The sequence below is a fragment of the Globicephala melas genome, chromosome 6, assembly GCF_963455315.2.
Source record: "Globicephala melas chromosome 6, mGloMel1.2, whole genome shotgun sequence".
Classification (NCBI taxonomy): domain Eukaryota; kingdom Metazoa; phylum Chordata; class Mammalia; order Artiodactyla; family Delphinidae; genus Globicephala; species Globicephala melas.
The window spans coordinates 100369846-100391368 of NC_083319.1; the positions used below are offsets into that span (position 1 = coordinate 100369846).

Here is a 21523-nt window from a genome sequence, read left to right on the forward strand (position 1 = left end):
AATGGCAGAAAGATATTTTTAAAAAGCAATAAAAGGACCAAACCTTAATATAGCAGCCATTTTAGGTCAATTCTCACAGTATTTAAGAGCTGGTAGTTTTGTGTGAGTCTCTTCTGCAGAAGGCCATGAGATTCTTTATATAGCCAATTCAGGTGAACAGGAGGAGGCCCAGGCACCACAGCCCAGTTCACGGACCCCAGATGCAGGGCTGCACGTGGAGGCCACTTCTCCTCACTCTCTGCTCAGATGTAAACTCCTACCTATAAAAAATGTAACTATTCACACAGCTATAAAATTGACATGTTTAAAGTGGGCCCTGGAGAAGTCACCAGGCATCCAAAAGTGACCAAACTTCCTTTGAGGGAGAAGATGCTATCAGTGCTCTCCCCACAGTGGGCTTTTTCTCCTTTCCTTTTTTTTTTTTTTTTTTGCTTTTTTTGTTGTTGTTGTTTTGTGTTTGTTCTTTTGTGCTTTTTGTTGTTGTTGCTTTGTTTTTTTTGCCTCGCAGCTTTTGGTATCTTAATTCCCCGACCAGGGATTGAACCTGGGACCTCAGCAGTGAAAACGCAGAGTCCTAACCACTGAACTGCCAGGGAATTTCCTCCTTTTGTATTTCTAATTGTTTTTGATTCCCAGCTCTCATCCAGGTAACCCACATAAACAACCTAGAAAGTATATTTGCAAAATTTTTTTTACACTTATATAAATATATATATATAAACATTAAAGTATGAAGATTCACAATATGTTTGCACTTTAATGATGTGTATTATGTTACACATCATTAAATGCATACATATCAACATGAATGACAAATACAAATAACAAATACAAATGAAAAGTGCAAGTCTATTATGATAAAAAAGTGTCTTCAACTGAAAGGCTGAGGTCCTCAAACACTCAGGACACAGCAGAGCCTGCTTCACCATCTTCATAGACATACTCTCCCGAGTCCAGCAGGTGGTCCTGAATTGTCTCCTTTGCCAATCTTTGCCCCAGCTTTTCCAAGGCGTCCAGCAGGGTGTTGACTGAGGCCTCCCGTCCCTTGTTGCTGACCCAGGTCTCTAGCATTGCATACAAGGCATCCCGAGGGACCCGGACCCCTTCTCTGACCAGAAGGATCTCATTTTGCGTGAGGCCCAACTGCCTCATGAGCAAATCCCAGGAGTCACACGGCACGATGGTTGCAAAGTAATCAAAGAACAGCTTCAGGCCTAAGTTCGGGGAAAGTCACAGAGACAGAGTTGGGACAGGCTTCAGAAAGGGCAGAGGACCCTCAGTCAGGCCTAGACCCCAGGGTGCGAGCTGAGGAGTGACCCCTGCTGGTGAACCTGCTGCTCTGCATCCCTGACATGCTTCCCATCAGCAGAGAATCAGGCCACACTCCATGGGCCTCACCTGTGCCCAAAGCACTGCAGGGAGTCCAGGTCTCCAGAGAGTCCTGCCCTAAGGTGGGATGAGGGCCCACCAGGGAGGGGAGATGGACGTCATGGAGGGAGAAGGCAGTCTGTGGTAGGAGACAGAGGGCGGGACACAGTGGTGCAACAGACCTCAGAGGAGGACACCTGCCGTTCTCACGAGAGTGAGGTCCCCTGGCTGCCACCTCTGCAGTGGGGACAGAGCAAGGGCCTGGAGGGAGGAAGGTCTCTGGCCTCACACCCAGCTCGGCCTCGCTGACTGACACTGTGGCAGAGCTAGATGGGGACAGACTCGGAGCAAGAATTTAACCCATAAAATGGAGCAAGCACCACCCACCTCACGGGACTGTACTGGGGATTCAATGAGGCGTGTGTGAAATGCAGTGCACACCACCGTGCATAGGTACATAAGGTGGGCCCCGATACAAATTTATATTTTCTAACGGCTACACTGAAAAACGTAAAAAGTAACAAGTAATAGCTAATTTTCATAAAATAGGGTACTAACTCAATATATTCTAAAAATTTTCATTTCAGCATGTAATTAGTATACAACAAACTGTTAATGAGACATATTACAGTCCTTTTTCCTACCAGTTCTTTGCAATACAGTATCGAGTTACACTACAGCTCATCAGATTTGGCCACAGGTCAGATGCTCCACAGCCTCCTGCGGCCCCTGGGTGCCCTGCTGGACGGCACAGCCCCTTAGATGCCTCAGGGTGGGCCAACCTGGCCCTGAGCAACAGGGGAGGAGGGAGGATGGGGGGCAGGGAAGGACAGGGAGGTGTTAGGGGACACTGTTAGGGGACAGAGGGGTGCAGGGTGGGGAGAAGAAGAGGGGGCAGAGAGGGAATTAGAGTCCCAAAGGTCCAGTGACAAGCCATCCCTGCTCTGAGTTGCCCTAACAGCTATGGGGACGGCAGTTAGGACACTGTCCCTCCTCCCTCCACTCCTGCCCCAGTGCCCGGGGAAAGCACTCACTTTTAGTGGGGTCTGCACCGTTTGCTGGAACCAGCAGCCTTCTCATGTGAGACGCTTCAGCTTCTCCTGGTTCCTGTAAAACACAGTGGAGAACAGCCTTGGTCTTAATCAGGGGTCCTGGGTTCCAGAACTGAGCCTAGCAAACATTGTTCTGAAATTCTGGCATATGCAGCCATAAGTGAAACAAAAACACAATGTAGGATATTTGAAGGGAGAAGACAGAATAGTCATTATTTGATATATGATTGTATTCTTACAAAACTCTAATGGTTTAGCAACAATACTTAAATGTGAATGTATGGATGGATGAATGTTAAAAATTGTAGCAGATAATAAATTATATAAAGAATTACAATAGTCAGATAAACTTATAAGGTTACAGAACACTTGTAGTACAAAGACACAGCCTCAACAAGAAATGAGAAATTTACCAAAGAAAAACACACATCTATTTGAGGTATTATAAAACCCTTGACTTGAAAATGCTACCTCTCTTCTTAAGAAAAATACAGAATATCTAAAAGACCTCAATTCTTCCTAGATTAATTTATAAATTAAGGTAATACTCAAAAAATTAGCAGCTAAATCGAGTATAAGGAATGAGATGGTAACTCAGAACAATTCAGGGAGCTCCTCATATCTTATTTATCACAAAATAAATTCCATTTAACTTTTTTTTTTTTTAATTTTATTTATTTATTTATTTTTGGCTGTGTTGGGTCTTCACTGCTGCATGCGGGCTTTCTCCAGTTGCTGCGAGCCGGGGCTACTCTTCGTGGTGGTGTGCGAGCTTCTCATTGCGGTGGCTTCTCTTGCTGCAGAGCACAGGCTCTAGGTGTGCAGGCTTCAGTAGTTGTGGCACGTGGGCTCAGTAGTTGTGGCTCGTGGGCTCTAGAGCGCAGGCTCAGTAGTGGCGCACAGGCTTAGTTGCTCCATGGCATGTGGGATCTTCCCGGACCAGGGCTCGAACCCGTGTCCCCTGCATTGGCAGGCGGATTCTTAACCACTACGCCACCAGGGAAGTCCCTCCATTTAGCTTATAAGCTCTATGCTACCAATCACATCATTTTAAAAAAGCCTACCTGGGCTTCCCTGGTAGGCCCACGCACCACGATGAAGAGTGGCCCCCGTTTGCCACAACTAGAGAAAGCCCTTGCACAAAAACGAAGACCCAACACAGCCAAAAAAATAAATTAAATAAAATAAATTAAAAGCCTACCTAAGAAATTAGAGAATTTTATCTTCTGTTTGATGAAGGACTTTTTTTTTTTTTTTTTTTTTTTCTGTACACAGGCCTCTCACTGTTGTGGCCTCTCCCATTGCGGAGCACAGGCTCCGGACGCGCAGGCTCAGCGGCCATGGCTCACGGGCCCAGCCGCTCCGCGGCATGTGGGATCTTCCCAGACTGGGGCACGAACCTGTGTCCCCTGCATCGGCAGGCGGACTCTCAACCACTGCGCCACCAGGGAAGTCCCGATGAAGGACTTTAAAAGCTCTGAGCAATGAAAAAATAAATGTATCGACAGATTTAATTAGTTAATATATAAAATTCTGCACATTAAAATACTAAACCAAATGAAAAAACACACATGCATGTACTCATGGGCACAAGAGCATGTGTGCTCAGAAAGACTCTTAACAGACAAGACAACAATCATCTCAAAATAATCAAAACAAAAAAAATACAAGTTTAAGTCAGTTTTTTGCTTGTTACCAAAAAAGAAATATATTAATGTCATATCAAAACTATTGAAATGATATGACCCCAAACGTCTGTGTGTGTGTGTGTGTGTAAAGTGAAAAATACTTCTATACGTTGACAAAGAGATTCTACTTCTACTAGGAAGCCACCCCACGAATATGTCTATTCATTGAGACAAATACTAATTTTCAAATAGATTCAACTTAATAATAATTTTGAAATAAATGTGAAATTCCTAACGTGATGAGGAATGGCTTAAAAGCATGTAACAATCACACAGAAAAATATCACGTAGCTTTAATTCCCTCACTGAACAATCATGGGAGGGACCACTCTGGCTGTTCTAGACACCAGGAACGTGGTGAGAACAAGACAGATAAGTAGCATAAGAGCTGCCAGTCGACCATAGCAGGGGGTGGGCTCCCTTCCCCTCCATGACCATGATCTCCCTCCATCACCACTTCCCCATGGGACAGGAGACCTGACCAGCATCGGCCCTTCCCTCTTTCTACCGCAGTCCTGGGCAAGCAGAAGGGCCAGGGCACCACACTCACCAGAAGACGCTTTGCTTCCCCCTGGGACTGGGCCGTGGCATCTGTCGGCCTCACCTGCTCTTCTGCCTCCTGCTCAGGGACCAGCTCAATCAGCGAATCTCTGTTGATCAGCATATTGTTGTGGGCATTGTCCAGAGCCCCAGAACCTCTTAAGGGATGTGAGCGCCAGAAGAGGACCTTGGGAAGGCAAAGAGCTGACTCAGGAATCCATACCCACAGATCCATGTAGTGTCTGCGGGGGACATTGTGGGTTTTGCCTCCCCACCTACTCCCATGCTGTGTCCCCCCAGGTGGGCACAGACTCAACACATCCAGGGCTCTGCTGATGGCACCTGGACCCTAGTGCTGTGCTAAGGGGGGTTCAGCACCCCTTCCTGACACCCTCCATGCCCCAGGGTGCATCCAGGGTTATGGGGTGAGGGCGTCTCACAAGCAGGAAGAGGGACAGGGCTAGCACTGCCAACCAGCCTTAGAGCTGCTCTCAACAGGCAGTTGCTCTCCTACTGTCAGCCCAGAGCCCTCAGGCCACTTGAGAGAGCCAGGGACAACAGCATAGGACAAACTGGGGACCGTGTCCACCCAGGGCCAAACAGTTACTGAGGGCCTGATGCCACCAGGTCCTGGAGAAACCAACTCACCCTGTCCATGCACTTAGGGTCCACACCACGACCTAGAAGAGAAGAGGCATCCGCCTGAGCCGTGGGGAGCGCCCTCTTGCAGCACCTCCCTCCCCAGGGACAGTGCCAGGGACAGGGTGTGGGCTGGGGGCTCAGACACTGAACAAGGAGCCCCGGGCCTGGTGACAGGGAGCGGGCCATTCCAAATCTGGAGAACTCTCGGGGAGGGAGAAGAGAAGGGGGAAAATGAAACCCATGTAAAATCTCTGTGGGGTTCTGCTGAACGACCCTCTCCCCTGACTCTTGTCACCCAGTCAAGGTGCTGACCACCTCTCTGCCCTGGCTGGGGGTCCTAAAGACATTAAGAACTGACCCTGCTCCCCGCCCACCATACTTGGCCAGGGGGAAGAGGGGACCGTCAGCTGAGATGGGGGACTCATGCGATCCCGGCTTCGTAGGAGCAGGTGAGGTGGGAGGTGGAGGGGGATCCCGGGGAACAAGATCAGAGCCAAGCCAGGAGGACTGGGGAGATGGAGGAGGGGGCCAGCACCTCCCCCTTCCCTCCCAGAACCTCACCTTGAATGCAGCACCGCCAGAAAACATATACGATCCCCGGCAGGAAACAGCCAGCTATTACAGCTACAAATATGATCACCGGCTGTGAAGTGTCTGAGGAGGAAGAGGGAGTGGTGGGCAGTCTTGGGTGCATGGTCACTGTCTCACCAGGAACCGGGGCCTCCCCACTGGCCTGGGTACCTGATTTTCGGTCCACACATGTGAGGTCGCTGAAAGGGCTACAGGGCGTGGCCACGACCATCCCATCAGGGCACCTGGGTACAGACACAGGGAGGACATGGAGGGGATCCGTCAGGGAAAGCTGGCCAGATGAGGAGAAAGAGGGAGAAAACTCCCACCTGGGGTACCCTGACAAGACAGTGCAGGAGGGACGGGCTTCTCCTGTCTGCAGGGCTGGGTCCCCTCACTGCCCCTTGCTGGGTGGGAGAAGGATCTGGGCTTGTGCACTCCAGCCCCCAGGGCTCCTGCTGAGTGTTCAGAGCTGCCCCTTAAGGAGCTGGGCCTTCTCTGCAAGGCCTGCACTGGCCTCCCTGGGCTGCAGGGGAAGCCTATGTGAGGGGGCATCTCATCCAAGTCAAGGGTCAGAAGGGTTTGGGCACAAGCCAAGCCTCATCCTCCAGTCAAGCTTTAATACAAGGATCCTCTTGTCCTCCACCTGTTGACTCTTCCTACCAATCGCAGCCAGCACTGGAGCGTCAGAGGAGAGCAAATTACTATTGGCCCCTACATCCCCAAATAGGAAAGATTCAGATCTTATTGGGGAACAAGGGCTGGATGTGAGGCCAGCTGAGTTGGCTCGGGTTTTATGGGAACCTTGAAGGAGCACACATATGACCTCATTATGACTTCTGTCTGTGGTAGACACTTGTCTTTCTAGGCTCCTTCTGAGGAGGTGTGGGAAGGGGGCCCTGGGGAAGGACACACAGAGGAATGAGGAGGGGCTGCTGCAGGCTCAGGAGACCCCACAGGCACAAGGGAGCCCTGAGGAGGTAGGAGGGGCTGCATGCAAACCGGAGAAAGGGGTACAAGGAAACTGGGGGTCTCTGTGGGTTGGGAGCCCCCTAGGCTCCCATGTCTCACCGGGTTCTGCACTTGTAGCAGAATTCAGGTGCATCTTCTCTACGGAAAGTGCCAGGTTTGCACTGACACTCAGTGTCCTTGGTTGAGGTGCACGGACTTTTCTCTTCTTCCTCTGGAGACCAAAGATAAGGTTTTGGGGGTGTGTTTCCCTCACGTGTCTCTCAGCCATTCTTCACCACCCAGATCCCCACCCACTCAGTTCTACTCAGTTCAGGAAGTAATTTGGGGGCCATTTTCTGCAGCCACACACACAGACCATCCAAAGGACAGCCACTGTTCACGTGTCACCAATGGAGGCATATGAAAGGGACCATGCGTCATTACAGATCACATCAGGATTGGGAAGAAAAAGGTTTTAGGTCACAAATCAGGAGCAAGTGCTGGGGTGGGGGTGGGGCAGGGTGTAATACGAGACACTCTGGATGGAGAGGACCGCTTTGGTGACTTCCCAACACCTGGCCCAGCTGGTCATGAGAGAGGCTGAGATCCCGGAGCAGAAGTCACAGGGCTCACAGGGGACCGGCCCAGAGCCAGACTCGCCACACAGCTCAAACCCAGCCCTGTCCCACTCACCCAGGCCTCCCGTGCTGTCACTAACCAGCCCCTCCGTCACGGGACACATTACTCCCCCCCTTCCAACTGATGCTCTGGAAGACTTCCCTACCAGGTGGCATACGTTATACAAATAATTTCTGTTTTCATTTATTTTGCTGACCTAAGACAGGGTAGGACGAAGACCTAGCTGGGCTGGAAATCAGGTTGCTGACTTCCCGTTCCATTCAAATCCCATCTCATCACCCAACTGTAGGCATGGCGACAGGTTCTGTACCTGATTTGCAAGTCTTACAGAGAAAGCAAGAAGGCAGGGTGTTTGAATAATTGGTGTAATCCACCTTATCCGTGCACGGCGCACAATCTCCACTGGCTTCCTCCATGTGGAACCCTGGGAAGGAAGGGAAAAGCTGGTGAGTAAATCCCCACAGGATTCCCAGAGGCTGGCAGTGTGGACAGGGCTGCCTCTTTCGGCCATCAGTGGAATCCACACAGAGAACTCTCCTTGACCTGGCTTTAATCTTTTGATTCTGCATCTACCACGTACCTTAGACCAGTACTGCCAACAGGAATATATTACAAGCCACGCATAAAAGTCACGTTCACAGTTGGCACATTAAAGAGTAAAAAGAAAGAGGCAATATCCAACACAGTATCATTTCAACATGTATCAATATAAAACAGTGAGATTTTTACTTACTTTAATACCTCACTAAAAAAATAAAACTCATGCTCCCTTCACAGTGTTCAGGGTCTATGGCCTCCTCCCACCTGTCCGGGTGACCTCTCCACCCTCCACTCACCCCAGCTGCCCCCTAGCTTTGCTCAAACAAGCCCAGCCCTGCCCCCTGGGGTGACAGTTCCCGGGGCCCCCTCAGGAGCACTCTACCTGGCTCTCTGCACCAAAGTCACCATCTCCAGGAGGCCTCACCAACCCCGACTCTGTCCCACCCATCACTCAATTATCCTCACGGTTTCTATCTCATCTCTCTGACTGTCATATCTGTCCATCTGTCTGGGTACCATCCTAGGAGGAGTGTTCCAGGAGGGCAGGGGCCTCGTGCCCTCCACTAGCACAGCGCCTGGCACACGGAAGACTTCCAGTAAATGCCTGTGGAATAAGAGCCGGGAACTGCAGGAATCAGAGGACCAGAAGGACATGAAGATAAGGGTGCGGTAAGGGTTGGAGATCAGTCTTAGAATGTACCTGGTAGACACTTCTCTGAGAGGCTGTGTTTCCCTCCCTGCGGGGAAGCTAATTGCTGGTGAAATTTTTCCTGCCTTATGGGCATGGCTGAAGCAGCTGCAATCTGTGGAGACAAAGCAGGGACAGGCATGAGTGGCTTTCAGACTCTCATCCCTCCCAGGATGTATCCCACAGTCCCTTGACCACAGCCTGCAAAATGAAACAGAACTGGGGCCTTTCTTCCAGCTATAAACTCTCATTCTTTTCATGTTTGTCCCCTGGCCTTTTGTGCTACCGAGTAACTTACACATAAATTTTTTTCCTGGTATTCCTTTCTCTTATAATAAAATAAAATATGTTTATTCCAGAAAGCATGGGCAAGGAAAAATTTTTTATAAGAACACAGAAACCACAGGGATCCCCCCAGTTAGAGAAAACATCCATTATTTTGTGTCTTTACTTCTTCTATTTGACCATACGTGTTAATACTCTCAGGCTCGCTCTCTTTCTTTCTCACATGCACGTCCGTGCGCGCACACACACATTTTCACAAATGAGTCATACTATGCACACACTTTTTCAAAATCAGGATACAGGATCACAGTTGAGTAATGAACTTTTGGCTTTAACCGGACAAGCTGTCCTGGAAAGGAAGCTGCTAGCGTTCCACATAATGAGTCACATAGAGGAAGAAGAAATAGCAATACAGAGTTTTGAGATGAGTCTCCACGCTAACAATGACACAATGGGGCCAGTCGAAAAAATCTGAATGGAGTCTGAGGATTTGATGAGGATTAACGTGTTGATGTTAGTGTTCTGATGTTGAAGGCTGTGTTGTAGTTTTGGGGGAGAATGTCCTCATTTGTAGGAAATATACATTCTTCAGTCATGGGATCTATCATATCAGCAGCTATTTTCCACATGGTACAGGAAAAAGGTGGGGGGGGGGTTGTATAGTCTTTGCAACTTTGCTTTAACCTGGGAGTGACAAAATAGAAAGTGAAATTAAGGGAAAAAAAAGAAAGAAAGAAAAACACAGTTAAGATGGAAACAGCTTACGTTGAGCCCAGTTCAACTGCCTGGATCTAAAAAACATAAAATGCAGCTCTCTTCCACAGAAAAGTCTGTCAAGTATTTGGGGACAGCTAAGCCCACATACGTCCTCTAAGTCGTCCCTTCCCCAGGCTGGGCCTCCTCTGACTCCCCACAAGTTGGTGGAATCTCCTTTCCCTGCCTTCACAGTCCTATTCCCTCCTCTCTTTCCTGGTTCTCCTCTCACAGGCGCTCTCCCTCAATGTTTTATTATGAACATTTTCATGCATCCAACAAAGTTTGAAGATCTGTACGGTAAACTCTCATATACTCACCACCTAGATTCTGTAACTAACATTTTGCTATATTTGCTTTATCACATATTTCTTTCTTTTTTAAATTAATTTATTTAATTTTTATTTATTTTTGGCCGCGTTGGGTCTTCGTTGCTGCACGCGGGCTTTCTCTAGTTGTGGCTCGCGGGCTCTAGAACGCAGGCTCAGTAGTTGTGGCGCACGGGCTTAGCTGCTCCACGGCATGTGGGATCTTCCCGGACCAGGGCTTGAACCCGTGTCCCCTGCACTGGCAGGCGGATTCTTAACCACTGCGCCACCAGGGAAGCCCCAAATTTCTTTCTTTATCTATCCCTCTGTCCATTCTCCTATGTGTCTTATTTTTATGATGAAATTCACGTCTGCAACTCAATACTTCAGCATTGTCAGTAACTTGAGCTCCATATTTCTTTACAGTTTTTTTCAGTGTTAAGATTTACAAAGAAAGAAATGCACAATTCTTAAGGGTACCATTCAAACAGTTTTTAAAAACACATACACTTGGGAAACCCAAACCCTCTATCTAGATCCTGGAAATTAGCATGACTACAGAACATTCCTTCACACCCCTTTCTAGGTTATCCTAATCTCCTATGTGACTCCAAGAGGAAGCGGCCTTCATCAGATGGAGGAAGGTCTCTTCTGCCCTGATATGAGAGGTTTTAGCATGACAGGGAGGTTAAGAGTTGTCGAATGCTTTTTCTGCATCTGTTAAGCTGTTCATATAGTTTTTCTCCTTCATGGTGTTAGCATAGTGAAAAACACTGACTTATTTTCAGATGTCATTCCTGTGACTAAACCCACTTGGTCATGGCATGTTTTCTTCTTTAAATATTCCTGAATTTAGTTTACTATTTGTTTTGTTAAGGAATTCTGCCTCTGTTTTTAGGAAGGATATTGAAACGTATTAATATTTTTCTTCTTTTCAAATGTTTTTGTCAGGTTTCACTATTAGGGTTATGCTGGGCTTAGAATCTACTGAAGAACTCTTATGTTGTCTGAAAGAATTTGTGTAAGATTTTTGTCAGTTCTTTTACTGTTTGTATTTTTGCCCCCTCCCCTGCTGCCTAATCTGGGGTCTCCTGGTCATCCAGTCTCAGAAATCTCACGGATCTTTGAAAATCTCTACTGGCACTGAGGAATCAAAACCACAGCACTGTGGTGCCCCATTTTTACTTCTTAGACTAGCAAAGAATTAAAGTTTAATGTGGCAAAGGGGTAGGGAAACAGGCACACTTGTGGACTCTCGGTGTGAGGTAAAATCGTCCAGCCTTCTTTTGGAGGCCAGTTTATCCTTATCTAAACAAAAGTGTAAAATTATCTAACCTGCTGACAGCAGTTCCACTTCTAAGGAGCTACCTAACGGACACTGCACATGGCTACACGGATACTTGACAGTGCGTACAGGCACCCAGAGCCATTCATCAAGCCGTGTTCAACATGAATCCTACCTATGATAAACTGATAATTTTAAAAACTAAGTCTATATTTTTTTGTGAATACAAAACGTTATTTCTTTTCTGATTTTTAGTACTAATTTGTACAATGAAAAGTACACATTTTCATGATTCCTGTAACCTTGTTAGGCCCTTAATTTTTTTTTTTCCTGTGAACATATAAGAAACTTCGAAAAGAGCCTCAAACCACGGGAGAAAGCAGTGGAAGGAGGCACATTTTTTTCCATAGTTTCTTTAGGATGCACACTGATAGTGGTAAATCGCCCCCAGAGCCTCCAGCTCGCCTCCTAAAGAAGTGGTGAGAATCTGGTCCCAACTGTGGGTTGATTAATGGTTTCTACACAGCACCCATAAATTGCAACAAACAGCAAGCAACGTTAAGGGTTGCTCCCCTTTCAGGGAAAAGGAAATTCAAAGGTGCTTAAGGCAGTGGTGGGGGAAGGCAGGGGCCTACACGGTTAATCGATTTACAAAGGACACGTTTTAAAAGTTAAACGTAGTGCAAAATAAAAAGAGAGAGAGAAAAAGAGTGAGGAGGATCGGAGGAAGGAAAGGGGAAGAGAAAGAAAAGGCGATCTGTCCTGTCACTCGCTGATGCTCTCCTGGGACCAATCTGGAGGCCAGACCCTCCAAGGACCCGGAGGCGGAGAGCGGGCTCTTCTCCTTCGGGGCCGCAGGTAGATGTTGCCAGCCCCGGATCCGCACTCCGCCACCCCCTCACCCCCTGTACTTGGGCTTCGCCCGGGTGGGTGCTGCCGGGACATGCCCAGCCGTGTCCCGCCCCCCTCGCCCCCGCCCCTGCCCGGCCACGGAGCGCGCCATCTGGAGCCGGGACTCGCGGCGGGAGCTCACCAACAGCAGGACACCCAGGACGAAGACGATGAGAACCAAGGGGCCCCGCAGCCGAGGCCTGGGACCGGGGGTGCGCCCTGCCCGGGTGCTCGAGGCGGCCTGTGTGCTCTGTGCCCGCTGCCACGTGCGGTCGCGGGGCGCTCGCTGTCCAGGTCGCCGCGAAGTAGCCATCAGGAATGAAAGTGTGCTTCGTGGGGCGCGGGATCGTCCCTGCCGCCTGTGGGATGCGCGGGGCAGGGCTCTATGGTCTAATGATTCAGCCTGACGCTAGCTTTATATCCTCGGGTTGCGTCACCCGCGGGGGCGAATGAGCTACGCCTTCCGTCGAGTTGACGTAAACATTCACCACTTCTAGCCAATCGCGTGTGGCTCAGGAGAGGAGCCCAGCGACCTTGACGGCACCTCTGTTTCAAAGAGGAAACTGCCTGCTTTGGCGGCTGATGCCCGGGGATGTGCCTTTGGAGGTGGGGACAGGGCACCTCCCACATGCTCTGTTGTGATCCGGGCTGTGAGATTCAGAATCTGCGTTCAAGGCGGGTCCTGACCCTGCCCCTTTGCAGGGCAAATGCCCCACCCGTTCATAAACCCTGAACCACCTGTCTTCTGACTACCGCCTTCTGCCCACTCTCAGCTTCTGCTCCTCCCCGCCCCCCTTCCATTGACCAGGGCCCCAAGGAGGCCAGAGAACAGGGACTCCCAAGAAGGAGACCCCACCCCCACCCCGAGAGTCTGCGGAGCGCCTCCAGCCCTGCTTGGCACAGAGTGGATGCCCTGCACGTATTGTAGGGGTGTGAACTAAGAAACCTTGAATTGTTAGAAAAATGAGTAGACTGCCAGACTCACTTGCACTTTCTGAGATTTAAGTGCTTAGAGAATGAGAGAGGCCTGGTGGGATTTTTTGCCCTGGGCCTATTCACGTAATTAATGTTAATAATCAATTTACTATCGAATTACAAATAAGTATTTATTTAAAGGCAAAGGATACACACTATATTTTCCTGTTGTGAACTCTACTTTTTAAGGACCTTAATTATCATTAGCATGGCTGTATAAATTTACTTTCATCACGTTTGTTTTATAAACCTGAAGTTGTACCTGATAGAACATTTGGACCCTGGTGAATACCCCCTCAGGGTTCCCAGCATCTTCCTCTACCCTCTCCCTCACCCTCCAGTGTCTGGGCCTCTGATATCTGCGGGCTCTTGCCATGGACTCCATGGTGCTGTTCCCAAGCCCGAATCTGTCCCCCATTCTTCACTGGTGCTGGGCCCTCTATCCTAGGGGGGTGTGAGCATTTACAACACAATGCAGGTACAAATACTTTGTTAAAAAAATTTTTAAAGTTCCATCAAAGTCTGTTACGGCACCTTTCAGATATAATGATGCAAAATAAAGAGAAAGGAACCTTTATTATGAAAACCTCTTCCACTGAAAGGAATAATCTATTCCCGGTGAGCCTGGTTCAAAGCAGAGTAAGTCATCCTCCTCTTCCCTCTATGCCTTTCCTTTCTTTCCTTCATCATTTTGCTCCACAGGCCTACTTCCTATTAGGATGTTGCAGATTGGGAACAAGGGTCCCTGTCCTTTGCTGCATGGTGGTAGTGGTGGGGTGAAGTGGGGGGGGACCACAACTGGGAGGTGTTCTGGAAGCTGCCCCCTCAGAAGCCTGGTGAGGGCCCAGAAGCCTCGTAGGGAAGTGCTTCTGTATTAGCTGTTTGGCACAGCAATGCCCCCAACCAGACCCTATATTTGATTTTTTTTTTCTTTTTTTTAATTGCAGACCAGAATACCAACATGTCCACTGGAGACCTCTGGGTTCTAATCATCCCTGAGTCAATAAATCCCTGTGTGACTTGAGGAAAGTTTTTTTTAATTAAAAACATTTTTTAAATATTTTACACACTGCCCCTTGACGCCGGTGGCCTGAGGCAGGTCTTCTAGTAACAGTCCAACTAGAGGAAGGGGAGTCTAAGCTGCTCCTGGGGAGGGGAGCTGCCAGAGAGAATCCAAGGCAGACTGGATGGAACTGATGACTCAGGCTGGTGGAGGTCTTGGGTACCCCCCAGCCTCGTCACCTACCATGGCACTGAGAACGAAGAGGAAGCAAGAGACATTCCAACCAGCCAGAGGAAATCCTCCCCAGCCCCTGTGCAAAAGCCCACAGTCATGGAGGTGTCTCTGAGTCTCTTAACTCTCCGTTTGCATACAGTCCTTTTTTCTTTTCTTTTTGCCTTTTGACCCTCTTCACCCATTTCTCCACCCCCGCCAACCCGCCCTCCCCACCTCTGGCAACCATCAATCTGTTCTCTGTATCTGTGAACTTGATTTGGGGGTTTTTTGGGTTTTTTTTTTTTAAGATTTTATATGTAAGAAAGATTATATTGTATTCTCTTTCTCTGTCTGGTTTATTTCACTTAGGATAATGCCCTCAAGGCCCATCCATGTTTTCACAAATGGCAGGATTTCATTCTTTTTATGGTTGAATAATAGCACATTGTGTGTATGTCTGTGTGTGTGTGTGTGTATACATATATATATGCCACAATTTCTTTATCCATTCATCTATTGATGGACACTTAGGTTGTTTCCAGATCTTGGCTATTGTAAATAATGCTGCTATGAACATGGGTGTGTTCCAGTTAGTGTCTTCATTTTTTTCAGATAAATACCCAGAAGTAGAATTGCTGGATCATATGGTAGTTTCATTTTTAATGTTCTGAGGAACCTCCATAATTTTTCATAGTGGCTGCACCAATTTACCATCCTACCAAGAGTGCACAGGGGTTCCCTTTTCTCCGCTGCCTCACCAATACTTGTTATTTCCTGGGTTTTTTTGATAATAGCCATTCTAACAGGTGTGAGGTGATATCTCATTGTGGTTTTGATTTGCATTTCCCTGATGATTAGTGATATTAAACATCTTTTCATGCACCTGCTGGCCATCTGTATGTCTTCTCTGGAAAAATATCTGTTCAGATCTTCTGCCAATTTTTTAATTGGATCGTTTGGTTTATCTTATTGAGTTGTATGAGTTGCTTATATATTTTGGATATCAGCCTTTTATCAGATATACGATTTGCAAACATTTTCTCCCATTCAGGATGTTGCCCTTTTGTTTAGTTGATGGCTTCCTTTGCTGTGCAGAAGCTTTTTAGTTTGATGTAGTCTGACTTGTTTATGTTTGCTTTTGTTGCTTTTCCTTTTGGTGTCAGATTCAAAAAATCATTGCCAGGACCAATGTCAAGGAACTTACTGCCTACGTTTTCTTTCTAGGAGTCTTATGGTTTCAGTTCTTACGTTCAAATCTTTAATCCATTTTGAGTTAATTTTTGTGTATGGGGTAAGATAGCGGTCCAGTTTCGTTCTTTTGCATGTGGCTTTCCAGTTTTCCCAACACCATTTATTGAAGAGACATCCTTTCCCCATTGTATATTCTTGACCCCCTTGGCATAAATTAATTGACCATATATGCATGGGTTTATTTCTGGGCTCTCTATTCTATTCCATTGATCCATGTGTCTGTTTTTATGCCAATACCATACTGTTTAATTACAATAACTTGGAAATATAGTTTGAAATCAGGAAGCAGGATGCCTCTAGCTATGTTCTTCTTTCTTAAGACTGTTTACGCTATTTAGGGTCTTTGGTGGTTCCATACAAATTTAAGATTATTTTATTTATTTAATGTTTATTTTTATTTTTTTCTTATTACTCATCCATTTTATACACTTCAGTGTATAAAATTTGTCCTTAATTTTTCTTTGTCTTTAATTTTTGCCAATTTGCTTACTATGTGTCTCGGCGTGTTTCTCCTTGGGTTTATCCTGTATGGGAGTCGCTGTGCTTCCTGGACTTGGGCGGCTCTTTCCTTTCCCATGTTAGGGGAGTTTTCGACTATAATCTCTTCAAATATTTTCTCGAGCCCTTTCTCTCTCTCTCCTTCTGGGACCCCTATAATGTGAATGTTGTTGCGTTTAATGTTGTCCCAGAGGTCTCTTAGGCTGCCTTCATTCCTTTTCATTCTTTTTTCTTTATTCTGTTCTGCAGTATTGAATTCCACCTTTCTGTCTTCCAGGTCACTTATCTGTTCTTCTGCCTCAGTTATTCTGCTATTGATTCCTTCTAGTGTATTTTTCATTTCAGTTATTGTATTGTTCATCTCTGTTTGTTTGTTCTTTAATTCTTCTAGGTCTTTTTGAACATTTCTTGCATCTTCTCGATCTTTGCCTCCATTCTTTTTCCAAGGTCCTGGATCATCTTCACTATCATTAATCTGTATTATTTTTCTGTAAGGTCCCCTATCTCCATTACCTTTAGTTGTTTTTCTGGGGTTTTATCTTGTTCCTTCATCTGGTACACAGCCCTCTGCCTTTTCATCTTGTCTATCTTTCTGTGAGTGTGGTTTTTGTTCCACAGGCTGCAGGATTGTAGTTCTTCTTGTTTCTGCTGTCTGCCCTCTGGTGGATGAGGCTGTCTAAGAGGCTTGTGCAAGTTTCCTGATGGGAAGAACTGGTGGTGGGTAGAGCTGGCTGTTGCTGTGGTGGGCAGAGCTCAGCAAAACTTTTATCCACTTGTCTGCTGATGGGTGGGGCTGGGTTCCCTCCCTGTTGGTTGTTTGGCCTGAGGTGACCCAACACTGGAGCCTACCTGGGCTCTTTGGTGGGGCCAATGGCAGACTCTGGGAGGGCTCACACCAAGGAGTATTTCCCAGAACTTCTGCTGCCAGTGTCCTTGTCCCTTGGTGAGCCACAGCTGCCCCCCACCTCTGCAGGAGACCCTCCAACACTAGCAGGTAGGTCTGGTTCAGTCCTATGGGGTCACCGCTCCTTCCCCTGGGCCCTGATATGCACTCTACTTTGTGTGTTCCCTCCAAGAGTGGAGTCTCTGTTTCCCTCAGTCCTGCCGAAGTCCTGCAATCAAATCTCGCTAGCCTTCAAAGCCTGATTCTCTAGGAATTTCTCCTCCTGTTGCCAGACCCCCAGGTTGGGAAGCCTGATGTGTGGCTCAGAACCTTCACTCCAGTGGGTGGACTTCTGTGGTATAAGTGTTCTCCAGTTTGTGAGTCACCCACCCAGCAGTTATGGGATTTGATTTTATTCTGATAGCGCCCCTCCTACCATCTCATTGTGGCTTTTCCTTTGCCTTTGCATGTGGGGTATCTTTTCTGGTGAGATACAGTGTCTTCCTGGCGATGACTGTTCAACAGTTAGTTGTGATTCTGGTGTTCTCGAAAGAGGGAGTGAGAGCATGTCCTTCTACTCTGCCATCTTCCTTACCTCAAGTGTCAAGATCATTTTTTTCTATTTCTGTGAAAAATGCGATTGAAATTTTGATAGGGATTGCATTGAATCTGTAGATTGTTTTGGGTATATGAACATTTTAACAATATTGATTCATCAATTCCATGAACATTTACTATTTTTCTATTTATTTGTATCTTCTTCAATGTCTTGTAGTTTTCAATATACAGATCTTTCACTTCCTTTGTTAAATTTATTCCTAGGAATATTATTCTTTTTGATGCAATTGTAAATGACATTATTTCCTTAATTTCACTTTCTGAGGGTTTATTATTAGTGTAAAGAAATACAATAGATATTTATATCAATAAAGATAACTTCATTGTATTCATTTATTAGTTCTAAGAGTTTTTGATGGAGTCTTGAGGGTTTTCTATATATAATATCATGTTCTCTGAGAATAGTGACAGTTTTACTTCTTACTTTCCTATTTTTTTAACATCTTTATTGGAGTATAATTGCTTTACAATGGTGTGTTATTTTCTGCTTTAAAACAAAGTGAATCAGCTATACATATACTTATATCCCCATATCTCCTCCCTCTTGCATCTCCCTTTATTTCCTATTTGGATGCCTTTTATCTCTTTTTCTTGCCTAAGTCCTCTGGCTAGTACTATGTGGATAAAAGCTGTGAGAGTGGGTATCCTTGTCTTATTCCTGATCTTAGAGGAAGAGTTTTCAGATTCTTGTGAATTATACCACGCAGAGAACTTCCAGATAAGGAAGACACATCTAGATCAGCAAAGGGTAACTACTGCCCTTTAGTTACAATCAAAAAACATTACACAACATTCAAATACCACTCGGCTGCTCTCAGACCTCTCTTGTGAGTGAACTATGCTTTCAAAAGCCCAGTCATATGTGGAGCCCTCCCCTTTTGGGGAAGGACACAGAGAGGAAGCCACAAGAGTGAATCTGCTTTTCAGGAGGGCAGTAGTTGTGACACTCATTACTCTTTCTCCCGGGACAGACGTGACTCGGATGGGTGACCTCATGTGTCACCCCATCACCTCTTTTGGGCATCTTTTCATGGACAGATTCCTCCCTGTCCTTAGCTTAAGTCAAGAGCCAACCAGGACAATGCTGGAGAGAGATTTCTTATAGGAACATTTATGTATTATCTGATTGTTGCAATAATGGGACATTTATTTTCTACAATATGTACACACAAATTTTGATGAGACTTATTTGAGAACTGTTGCTAACAACATTCCTGTTCATCTTATATTCCCAAAAGAGAGAAGGAGAAAATTAAATGCATGGTGAGTGTTGAAGGGGTTTTAGGTTCTCCATGAGGAAGGTGACCTAGGATCCTCCAGAACTTCTTCTGCCTGGATTATTGGCCAACTAGAAGAATCAGAACCACGCAAGTGTAGAGGCCACCTCACTGGAGCCAGTGGGCATGAGTTCACCCACCGCCCCCTACCTCTGGCCCTTTTGGGCCTGCCTGGTGGTCAGGGTCTGAACAGCCCTTGTGGGTGCTGTAGGAGCACTCCTGAGTGCTCTGGCCTCAGAGGAAATCTCATGACGTTCCTGCGTATGCTGAGTGTCACCATCACTAGGCCCCCTAGTGACTGCGTGACACAGGGAGTATGTGGAGAGAGAAGGAGTCTGGTTGGAGATTTAGTGGACGGAGGATGCAACTAATAGAAACAAAGAGTGGCATCCTATCCCTTTGTCCACATAATGTAACCCAGTCAGGGGGTGACATCCTATCACCTTGGCATTTTCTTGGTGAGAAGGAAGTCAGATTCTGTCCATACCCTCAGGTGGGATTACACAGGGCTGGACTCATTGGTGGTCATCTCAGGGTGTGTCTGCCTCATGGATTATTTTAAAATCAGAAGAAAATTTAACATAAAAGTAACCTAGTAATGGATCATTAAAACATGTACAAGACAAGGTACAAGAATAGAAAGGGTTCCAAACCCTAAAGCACAAGTTTGATGAGCTGGTTGTTTTCCTAATGTACACTGAAATACTGGATATATATTGTGCCTGACTTTCAAAATGAAATAAGAATCCTGCATGTTCTCCCTTAAACATACCTTTGGATATTGTTAAAGATCCCACCTGTTGGCAGTACTGCAATATTCTACATTCTAAATGGCAGTAAGGTAGATTAGGACTTGGGCCCATATGACAGAGAAAAGTAAGCAGATATAGATGGAAGATGTTAAGCGTAAAGTTAATGATCAGGTATATAAGTGAATATTTTTCTCCTCTAAATTGATACACTAATTTCAGTACACTTCTTTTCTTTGAATAAGGGAAGTTAGAATAACCATAATGGTAGTAATGACTGAACAACTCACAAGACAGCAGTGGGTGCAGGAAGGGATTTTCCCAGGGAAACCTCAGGAGCCAGGAGATGTAGGTCCCTGCTTGCTGCTGCAAACCAGGGATGGAGGTGAGCTTTGTCTGGGCCATTTCCCTTCCAGGGATCTTCCCACCCTGTGGTGAGGACATTCCCTCCCTAAGGATGCCCTGATCCCTCTCAAGGTGTGAATACTTTGCCAGGGTCTGTCCTCATCCACCTGCAGGGCCCTGGAGAGCTCTGTGCAGACCTGCCGCTTCCCAGCCCCAGCATGACCCTCTGCCTCCTCAACCCCAGTCCTGCGCCTGACCTTTCTCCAGCATGGGGATAAACGAGTGCACGGAATCAATTGTGAGGAACCCTGACCACAGCTCCCCCAAAATCTCCAGACCAAAATGAACGAGCTGTTGGTAGGAACCAAAATAGTGCACGTGTGTGTGTGTGTGTGCATGCATATGTGCATGTGTGCACGTATGTGTGTGTAGAGGAAAAAAATACCTCTATATCTTAACTCAATATTCCACTTCTTCTAGGAAGTTACCTTAAGAACATGATCAAGAATCTAACTGAAGATATATTTTCAAATATATTCACAAGTTCTTGGCTATCAGGATGCTGGTGATTGATTGAGCATTGGGGGAGGGGATGGTTGCAGGGCTCCAACATAGCAATGGACACTTGCCATCTTGGGAATGCAGGGTATCTTCCTCACCTTCAGAGGTGACCCCACAAAAGGTTTATTGTCTGCGTTGGGGTGGGGAAGTTGGGGCAAAGGTGAAATGCAGGAGAAAAGGTACAAGGCTGGAGAATGGGAATGCCCTATAGTAAGAGGACACGTAGTACTGGTTTGGAGCAAAAGGGAAGGAGAAAGGGGGATAACTGAGCAGGAGCAGATTGTGGAGGAGGGGAGAGATGGTACTCGAGGACTATGGAAGAGTAAAACAGCAGGTTGTGGTTTCCGTGTCTTCAGGGTGAGGCTGAGGTACCAATGGGCAGGGGCAGAAGGGCAGCCTCTGGGTGTGGGGGATGCAGCTGTGTACTCAGCACCTTGGTTCTGGGAAGGGGACAGAGGTGGGACCATGAAGCCTTCCAGAAACTCTAAGTGAGAAGGAGAGCTAGGGCCTAAAGTCCAGGGGAGAAGAAATGGGTCTCTGTGAGGTTGCAGGGCTGAGCCACTGGGCCCACTGATGAGGATGCAGAAAGGCCAGTGGGGACAGAAAGGGAAGGTGGCCCAGGAGCTGCAGGAGGGTGAGGGGTCACAGAATGACCCCAGCAAGCAGGGCCCCACCCCCCCTTCCCAGCAGCTCTGTCAGAGCTGGTCTGCACCTCAAGGGAGCCCAGCAGGCCCAGGTGTGGCCCAGAGACATCACCTGGGGAGGCTGTGGGGAAGCCAGGCCAGGCTGGGGTCCCTCTCCCAGGGGAAGGGCAGGGAGGAGAAGGAGGGAGGAGGGGCTGGACTCTAGTTCCCCAGGAACCTGGCGCCTGGAAATCCAGAGTCAGAGCAGGAGACACACTCATGTAAGGTGAGACTGAGGCATAAAGGGTAGAAGGAAGGAGCCGGTCA

At 47.0% G+C, this 21523-nt stretch overlaps 1 protein-coding gene across 3 annotated transcripts in view; it reads right to left on the bottom strand.

Annotated features, from left to right (window-relative positions):
• Positions 1-398: 398 nt before the first annotated feature.
• Positions 399-21523, bottom strand: part of LOC115864892 (tumor necrosis factor receptor superfamily member 10A-like) — a 34229-nt gene continuing 13104 nt past the window's right edge. The window contains exons 2-10 of one of the 3 annotated variants that reach the window (XM_030879017.2): positions 8691-8793; positions 7761-7874; positions 6932-7043; positions 6032-6105; positions 5852-5944; positions 5297-5328; positions 4659-4835; positions 2403-2475; positions 399-1214 (exon numbers count right to left, since the gene is read on the bottom strand). In XM_030879017.2, the coding sequence (XP_030734877.1) occupies positions 901-1214; positions 2403-2475; positions 4659-4835; positions 5297-5328; positions 5852-5944; positions 6032-6105; positions 6932-7043; positions 7761-7874; positions 8691-8793 (1092 nt within the window). In that variant the 3' untranslated portion in view covers positions 399-900. Of the gene's footprint in view, positions 1215-2402; positions 2476-4658; positions 4836-5296; positions 5329-5851; positions 6106-6931; positions 7044-7760; positions 7875-8690; positions 8794-12342; positions 12684-21523 lie in introns of those variants that run through there. The other 2 variants (XM_060301264.1, XM_030879016.2) reach the window with 2 other exon arrangements.